The following is an 8,934-nucleotide window of genomic DNA, read 5'->3' as shown; positions in this document are numbered from 1 at the left end:
TAAAAAAAAGGAAAGAAAAGAAAAAGAAAAAAAAAGTCCCACTAATGGAAAGGATTAAGTTAATTTCATTAATTCTCAATACACAGCTTAGGCTCCTTTCACTCCTTTGTGTACCCCTCTCTCAGCTCCACCTCTTCCCTCCCCCATCCCCAAAATAAAGTCAAATCTGGTTTTGTTTGTCATCTGCCTATTACCAGGAACTAAATCCAGGATGACGTCGCCTGGGTATAAAAAAGGGAAGAAGTGCAGATGGATTATACTCCATGCAGCCCTCTGGGTTGAGATCAGTAAACAGGCTAGAGTGGAGGGGGAAAGTTACAGAGCAGTCTCCTGCGAGCGAGCGCGTGCGCGCACACACACACGCTGCCTTCGGAAAAAAGATCAATTTATTTCGCTCTGATCCCCTTGAAAGTCTCGGGAAAGTTTCGGTTTCGTCCCTCCCTGCCCGCCCCTGCAGAGTTCGGGTAATGCCTGCTGGTATGTTCAGCATCGACAACATCCTGGCCGCCAGACCCCGCTGCAAGGAGTCGGTCCTGCTGCACCAGAGTGCCGCGCCCGTGGTGTTCTCCAACCTGCATGGGGACTCCCTCTACGGCACCGATTACAGCGGATTTTACTCCCGGGCGGTGGCCCCCGCTTCCAATCTGCCCGCGGTCAGTGGATCTAGGATTGCCTACAACAACTACTACTACGGGCAGCTGCATGTGCAGGCGTCCCCCGTGGGTCCTTCGTGCTGTGGGGCCATGCAGCCTCTGGGCGCGCAGCAGTGTTCGTGCGTCCCTGCAACAGGTAAGCGAGCCCAGGTGCCCGTTCGTTCTCACCCAGCTGGGAGAGCCCGGGGGGGGAGGATTGAGATTGTTCGCGAGGCGGGTGCCTGGCTATTTGTGTGCTTGATGAGCCAGCTGTAAACAGCGTTTGGGTCCCTGCCTCTCCGAAATGACTAGGAATCCCAGCGAAGTACTGTCACCCTGCCAATTCCTTGCCCTGTATTATGTCTATAGGACGCGTCTCACTCAGCCCCATTCTAACTTCGGATCGTTTGGCTCGGGGGTTCTTTGTTTCGGGCTCAGAGGGGGATCTCGGGTTGTGTCGGTGGGTCGATGTCAGAGGGAAGGGGGCACAAGCTTTTAACGGAGTGATCTGATCTTGATCTCTCCGTCCAATGCAAATAGTGTGGTCGTCTTCTCTCTAGGCTACGAGGGTACTGGGTCAGTCCTGATGTCGCCTATGCCCCACCAGATGTTGCCGTATATGAACGTGGGCACCTTGTCCCGGACTGAGCTGCAGTTACTGAACCAGCTGCACTGCAGGAGGAAAAGACGACACCGAACTATCTTCACTGACGAGCAGCTGGAAGCTTTGGAAAACCTCTTCCAGGAAACTAAATACCCAGATGTGGGCACCAGGGAACAGCTGGCCAGGAGGGTGCATTTAAGAGAGGAAAAAGTGGAGGTATTTCCCCCTTTTATATTTAAAAGTTAACTGAGTCTCAGTTCCTAGTCTAGCTGCAGCCATCGCCGCGCGTTGTCCAAGGCAAGCTGATGGAAGAGCATGCAACAGGTTTACAAGAGGGGCAAAAAGTTTAGCTCTTAAACGTACCCGTCTGCACTCGGATAAATAAACCGATCACTCAGATAATTAGCAAATTTCGATAAGCGATCACCCCTCTAAACGCGGCAAACCTTAGACTTGAAATAGACCTAACCGATTGTAATTACTCTGCTTTTCCATTTAAACCGAACCAAAGCAAATCGAGTCAAAGATGTGCATGCCACGCAGAACTGGTGTGACGCGTATACGGGCTGAAAGGGGTGCCCGTCTGAACAAAATGTTGTTGTTTGTTACTACTATAATGATTTGATTTATTGCAATGACAGGTTTGGTTCAAGAACCGCCGGGCAAAATGGAGAAGGCAAAAGAGATCCTCTTCGGAGGAGTCAGAAAACGCACAGAAATGGAATAAAGCTTCCAAAACGTCCCCAGAAAAGAGGCAAGAAGAAGGGAAAAGTGATTTGGACTCCGATAGTTGATACCTTGCAAATGGACCCTTGCCGTGGACTGTGGGACTTGCACAAAAGGATGCTACTTGCACACACTCTGCCTTGTTGGAGGGAAAAGAGATCTGTATATAGTGTACATTACCCCGAGGTGATTGCTTGTAAATAAAATAAGTTGCGGAGGTGTTGCACAGGTATACGCCGGCCCCTTTATTTATCTTTGTGCTATTTACAGATACTTTAAATCCGATGTTGGCGACATATTTTTCCTTAATCTAGAAAAAGGGGCGTCTGCAGTTATTTATTTATCAGGGTTTGACTAGTTTGGAAAGAGTGGAAGATACGGTGTTGTAAATGGTGCTAATTTGTAACTGATTAATCCCTAATTTCAGCGTGTGAAGTGATGTTTAAATTTATTAGCAGGCGCGAGACATAATTAAAAAAGCAAAACTTTTTTTTATTTATTTTTTAAATACGGGCAACGAAAGAATCCAGCTGTGAACGGTTGCAACTGTCTAAATGCACCATAACTCCGAATACGGTTTGGTGGGTTTCCTTCACTAATGGTTACTATCGTCCCATAGCGCTACCATTCATTGCCGAAGTTGATGGTTCTTTACAAGGAGCGCCCAGCAATCGTTTTGTAACTAAGCTTGTCTGTAAAGCTCCCCCAGCCCTCATATTTCAACTAGGGTGATTAATGCTCAACGTCAGCCTGAGGCGCTAGTATCAGTTTTTAAATGGGTTCTGTGTTAAATGCCCGCCTGCGGTGTCTAGCGTGTGCTGCTCTGGAAGTCAGGGGAGGGCAAGCAAGCCACCAGAAGAACGCATGGCCATTTTCAGAGCAGCTCGCTGATGCTTGGCCTCAAGCTGGCAGGAGAAGGAGCTGTCCGCTGCCAGAGCCCAGGGCGGGGACACTGGCTAATACATTGCATGTAAATAGGGCACGGCCCCTGGAGCTGGGCAGATGAGGGCCTGGGGGGAGCGCTCCCCTCGCTGTCGGAGGCTGCGGCCTGGCGCCCGGGGAGCGCTTTGTGGATTCGGCTCAGCCAGGAGGGCGCGTTTGGCTGGCTCGCTCTCACGGCGTCTGAGGCCGGACAGGCCCGCGGGCCTGAGTGAGCCGGGGCGCAGCGTCTTAGCAGCCTGCAGCCAGCCCTGCACTCTAGCCCCTGGCCAGACTCCGGCGGGGCGCGCTCTGCGCCGCTTGCCACGCAGCCCTCGGCAGCTGCTGGCTCTGAGCAGAGCGGGCAGTAGCCCAGCACCCCACCCTGCGGCGCAACGGGCCCCGCGCCGAGCTCTGCCCCGGCCGCCTACAGGGCTGAGCTGGGCTGGGTGGGGACAGCGGTGAGGGCAAGGACACGGGGGTAGAGCGTGGCTCCAGGGCCGCGTGGGCCCCGCTTCCCCGCGGTGAGCTGCGCCCGGCCGCAGGGCGCCCCACGTGCTGGCAGCTCTAACCCAGCCCGTTCCCTGGGAGGCGCCGCTCGCTGCAGGGGCTGTTTCGTGTGCGCCATGCGCTGGCCGGGGCTCTCCCCCGCTGTTAGCCTCCGCCAGCGCCGCTCGCAGGTGCGAGGAGCTGGGGCGCGCCTGGCGCTAGGGCTCGTGTCCTGGGGGGCAGCAGGTGTGACGGCCCCGCTCCGAAGCGCCCCATTTCCAGCCCCTGTGGGTGAGGAGGGCCCTTGGTTCATCGAGTAACGTGTCCTGCGAGCCTGGGGGAAGTGGGCGGGACCAGCACCTGGAGAGCTGGCGGCCTGCGGGGCTGGCTGAGGGCTGCAGAGCAACCAGGAGAAAACTTCAGCTCAGGCCGGGTTACTTGTCATGGCTTCACCAGAGCTGACTGACTAAAAGCGATCAGAGAGACAAGGTGGGTGAGGTAATATCTCTTATTGGACCAACTGCCTATCCTGGGACCCACAGGGCTACAACTACACTGCATATAATAGAGATTTGATCCTTTATTCTGCCAATGGCGTCATGTTTTGTAATGCAATATTTGTAAATCAATTCTCTCAGCTCCTCTGTACTCTCACAAACCACAGTGGAGCTAGAAGAGATGGCACTAGGAAATATTTTCCGGTAAAGCAAATGTAGCCTCCCCTTTGTTGTTTGATTTCCCAGCTCCCCTCTCTCTTGCTTTCTGGAGAGAGATGCTCCTTTGAGTTTCCAACCAGTTTGTCTTTGATGATTCCCATTTATGAGAGCTATCTCACTACACCGATATTGCTATTGATACAACTCAAATAAGTCACAAACAAGAGGAGTTATGAACTGAACTAGGGGATATTTGGTAGGAAGGTGCTAGTTGCTCTTTACCCCACTAAGATAACAGAATCATAATTGGTCTACAGTGGCTTCCTAATCTCCTTGTAAAAAGCAACAGAGGGTCCTGTGGCACCTTTAAGACTAACAGAAGTATTGGGAGCATAAGCTTTCATGGGTAAGAACCTCACTTCTTCAGATGCAAGGTTCTTACCCACGAAAGCTTATGCTCCCAATACTTCTGTTAGTCTTAAAGGTGCCACAGGACCCTCTGTTGCTTTTTACAGATTCAGACTAACACGGCTACCCCTCTGATACTAATCTCCTTGTGTTGCTCAGTTTGTGCATGCCTCACAGTGGAGACTTCCACTCCGCCCCTTAAGGTCACGTCCATTTGTGTTCATTTCCCCTATGCCTGCTATTTGAGACACCCAGCCCCACTGTTCTCATCCCTGTTGAGTCACACAGTCATCTCCCACTCATACATGCTTCCCCTTCTGTACCCTTGTTTAGAAAAGATCTTTTCCCTCTAAAGTTCCAAGCATTGCTACCACCAGTTCAGCTCCACCGGTGATAGCAATGGTAGACCTGCTAGTGTAGACAAGGCACTGGTATGAGCTGGTAGTCCCACCATTGCTCCCACTGGTGCAGCTGTCCAGCAACAGTGGGTAATTGTAGCAGGGGGTGGTGGTGGGCAAGGGTAGTATAGACACTCTAACACCTGTGCTCAAACATCTCCCTCCATTCATGGTACACCCAGTTTTCCTATGTGTGTTCCTTCATGGCTTCCTCTATATCAGAGTTTATTTAAATCTCCCACCGTAGAAGTAGCATGGTGCAGCTCTGCTGGTGTTCGTGCAACAGTTGGCGATTTCCCAAAAATTGCCAGTAAAGACAAGATTCCTGGTGCTCTTGCACTCACCCTTTGGATGAACCCAACACCTCTTTCCCCTCTGGTGAGATGCCAGAGTAGCCCCCGTCCCACAGTGAAGAAAAGAAATAGGAGTGGCCTCACATGACCCAGTCCTCAGTGGGTTGATTACTGTCTAACCACCCCTAGAGAAGAGGAGAAGCCGATCCTGCCTTTCCCACTGAAGAGAAGAAGCAAAGGGGGTACCATTTCCCAACTGATGCTTCCCCATCAATGCAGACGCTAGTATGTGTGTGCAGAGCTAATGTTATGCTTCTAAAAGCGCAGCAATAACACACCAGACATGTACATTACCTATGTAAAACTGGATTGAATGTACAGCTCAGCATCACTGAAACTAGGTTCCAAAATGTGGGAAGTGGTGGTTTACGTGTGGGGAGGTGTTTTTTGGTAAGGTATATGCAGGAAACCTCATTGGATGGATGTTTAATTCCCCCCCGCCTCCCCCATATATTTAGCCAGTATTATGTTTTAGTGGGCATGTTCATGCTGCATGTAATAGTGAGATATAGAGGAAAAGGTAGTATAGCCTTGATTTTGCCAACATTTATGCACTGTCTTAACTTTACGCATGTAACCAGTCCCACTGACAACTTGTTATTGGTGTTAGTTTGGGAGTAAAAATGATTTTGAATGGGTAAAGTATGCCTTTTAAAAAATATGTATTTTATTAAAATGACTTGCTACCTCTTGACAAGAGAGGGTACTAAAATGTAGTTACTATAGGCTTGATCCTTCAAACACCAATACACATGTTTAACTTCATCCATGTGAATACTTTCATTAAAGTTAATAGAATAAATATTATTAAAAAATCTAATTGAAAGTCAGTTTAACTCCTGAACTAAACCATGTGGGTTACATTCTTAAAGGTGACTTCTAAGAAGGGAGAAGGGGGAATTTTTCTTCTTTATTATGTGTAAAGAAAGCCTGAAAAGTTTATTTCGTAGCCATGTTTTTACAGCAGAAAATCTTGTTTAGCCTGCAAGACTGATTGCTGGAGAACTAGTGAAATGAGGGCATCACAAGAATCAAGATTGTGAATGGCTGAGCAATTAAGAGGGATGGAAACTTTTTTAGTCAAACTCCTTAACGCTCCTTGGTTCCAATTCTTACTCATGTTGAATAGTATCTTACTCCATGAATAGTTGCATTGACTTGGATGGCACAACGCTTGGAGAAAGATGTAAGTAGGAGTGGCAGAATCTGGCCCTTTATGTTTTGTTTAACAGCTTTCAGTGATGAGCGCAAACGATATTTCTCCTCTGAGACATCGAGCACGGCCTCCAGCAAAACTAGGAGCGATCAAAATTGATATTCCTGCTATTTGTAAGGAAAAAAACAAGTGTGTCTGTGTAATCTTAAGAACAAAACACCTTTCAGAGCCTCTTTATGCATTACAAATAGGCTTGGAAGGATTAGATTGTAACGTTTTAACAGTAAATCTTGACTTTACCATACGTACACAAACTGATAAAAATAGTTCCATTGATAATAACTGAAATGGAAAAGATAGGCAAAGTAAGAAAAATACTGCTTGTGAATTTATTAGAGTTTGATTTGGGATATTTACTTTGTATATTTTAACATGTGATGTTGACAGTTTGTATTGTAGCAGTTATAAAGCTTTAACTTTTTCAATCTCAGTGTCTACTGTCATTAAATTATTGTCTGACTCTCCCCATAATTTCCTACAATTGTGAAAATTTAAATTGGTTTTGTGTGACCGTGAAAATTTAAATAGGTAAAAATTGAAAAATGTTTACAACAAATATTATCCATTAAAATTATATAAAAAATTGAATTCTGCAAAGCCTAATAATAAAGGAGTTTAGAAAAAGATAAATTTTAAAAAATTCTCTGTAGGTCCCCTTTAAATTCTTCTAAGTAGAGTAGTCAAGATTGGACCCTAAATGTTTTAATCTCACTCTTTCCTGTATATTATAGTGGAAACTCCACAAATTAACAAGACAGTTTTGCACCAGTTCAGAGAACCTGCATTTTCTATTGATGTAGTAGCTAAAATGTGAGGGATCTGAATCTCCTGCTGCAGGATACAAGTGAGTACCATGGAAGCTCTAAATACCTGCACAGAAAGGCACATTCTGTTTTCAGTTACATTGACTTAGAAGGAGTTACTCCAGAGTCATACCGGTATAACCGCAAATATAATTTAGCTCTGTGGAGCACTAACAAATGATAGGATAGTACATCAGGGAGATAGATAATTAGGTCCTATATTCATACAAATATACTAATTAGTACTTTGCACTTGTCCCTCTGTTCCCTGATATATATGGGCATAATCCCATCAGAGTTAATGGGAATGATGCTCACATATCTGAGAGTGTGACTAAACCCAAGGATCTCAAATTGCTTTACAAACATCAATTAGGCAAGACTTGCATGGTCAGGATGGGGAAGAGTGAGGCACATGAGGCACAGGAGGGAGTTAGGTGTCTAAATATCTTTGTGAATCCCACCCACAGTGGTTAAGTGACTTACTCAGAATAACACAGGAAGTCTGTGGCAGACCCAAAAATAGAGCCTGATCTCACTTAAGCCTTACCTTGATGAGCAAAAAGGCTGCTTTCAATTTTGACCTGATCTACACATAAAAATGACATCACCCTAGTTACATCCTCAGGGCTGTGAACAATTTTGCGCCCTGTGCAACATGGTTATATTGACCTAACCCCCACTGTAGATGCAGCTAGATCAACGGAATAATTATTTCATTGACCTAGCTACTGTCCCTTGGAGAGGTAGATTTACTACAGCACAGGAAAAACTCCTTCCGTCACTGCAGGACGTGTTTACACTACAGTGGCACATCTGGAGCGCAGTAGCTGTGCCACTGTAGTGTAGACATACACTATGTTGGCTCAATGAAATTAGTCTGACATGACTGAAAAGTCCTGTTAACATTTATTAAGATGCAGGCCAAGTCATAGTGTAGCCAAGATGGGGACGCTTACACTGGCGGACTCCTTTGACTTTAATTAAGTCACTCATGATTTACACCAGTGTAGGTTAGTTCACAGTCAGTGCCCACATCTCATGTTTTTGTTACAACACTATCCTTTCTCCCTGACCTATTAAATTAAAATAATTTCTAAATAATGTTAATCAGACAATAAAAATAATCAAAAAGGAAATTAATACTTTGTTATTAAGGGAGGATGGCATATAAAGGGGTCAGGGATGTGTTGCTGCTTCCCCTATTTCCCCTTGCCCCCTTTTTTGAATAATAGTATAGACAGGTTGCTATTTTTCAAGCTTGGCACCATCCTGGAGGGCGGAGAATTATTTCAGACAGTACTAAGCATGGATAGAAATAATCAGATAACATTAAGAAAAGGAAAATGTAGACCAAATGTCAAGACAAACTTCTTGATGATGAGCTGTGTTCAGGAGTGGAATATTCTTGCAGGGGACATTTAAGACTAGAATGGAGCAAACTCTAGTAAAGGTACAATATGGAAGCATTATGCTGAATGGAGATGGTTTAGGTCATCTAATAGGTCTTTTCCAACTCTGACTCCTCTGATATATCTCTCTGATACATATAATCTAATCCATGCTCTGTTAGCATATTCATCATCTGAGTTTTAAGTGATGGGAATGTTTTTTAATCATTGTGGTAATTAGTGTTAGAAAGTACAAGCTAGATTCTCAGCTGGTGCAAATCAAATGACACCATCTGAGAATCTTAACCCTACTTTATATTTTCACTAGTATTTGAGTTCA

General features: G+C 46.0%; 1 protein-coding gene across 1 annotated transcript; it reads left to right on the top strand.

The window, feature by feature from the left end:
• Window positions 1-346: 346 nt before the first annotated feature.
• Window positions 347-2,194, top strand: GSC (goosecoid homeobox). Its single transcript, XM_024200597.2, has 3 exons — window positions 347-789; window positions 1,193-1,452; window positions 1,878-2,194. Exons 1-3 carry the CDS (start codon window positions 468-470, stop codon window positions 2,028-2,030), a joined length of 735 nt encoding a protein of 244 aa, XP_024056365.1. The 5' UTR covers window positions 347-467; the 3' UTR covers window positions 2,031-2,194.
• Window positions 2,195-8,934: the final 6,740 nt, after the last annotated feature.

Source organism: Terrapene carolina, unplaced genomic scaffold (genome assembly GCF_002925995.2).
Source record: "Terrapene carolina triunguis isolate 2854851 unplaced genomic scaffold, T_m_triunguis-2.0 Scaffold96, whole genome shotgun sequence".
NCBI classification, from domain to species: Eukaryota; Metazoa; Chordata; order Testudines; family Emydidae; genus Terrapene; species Terrapene triunguis.
This window is presented reverse-complemented; position numbering and strand designations above follow the sequence as displayed.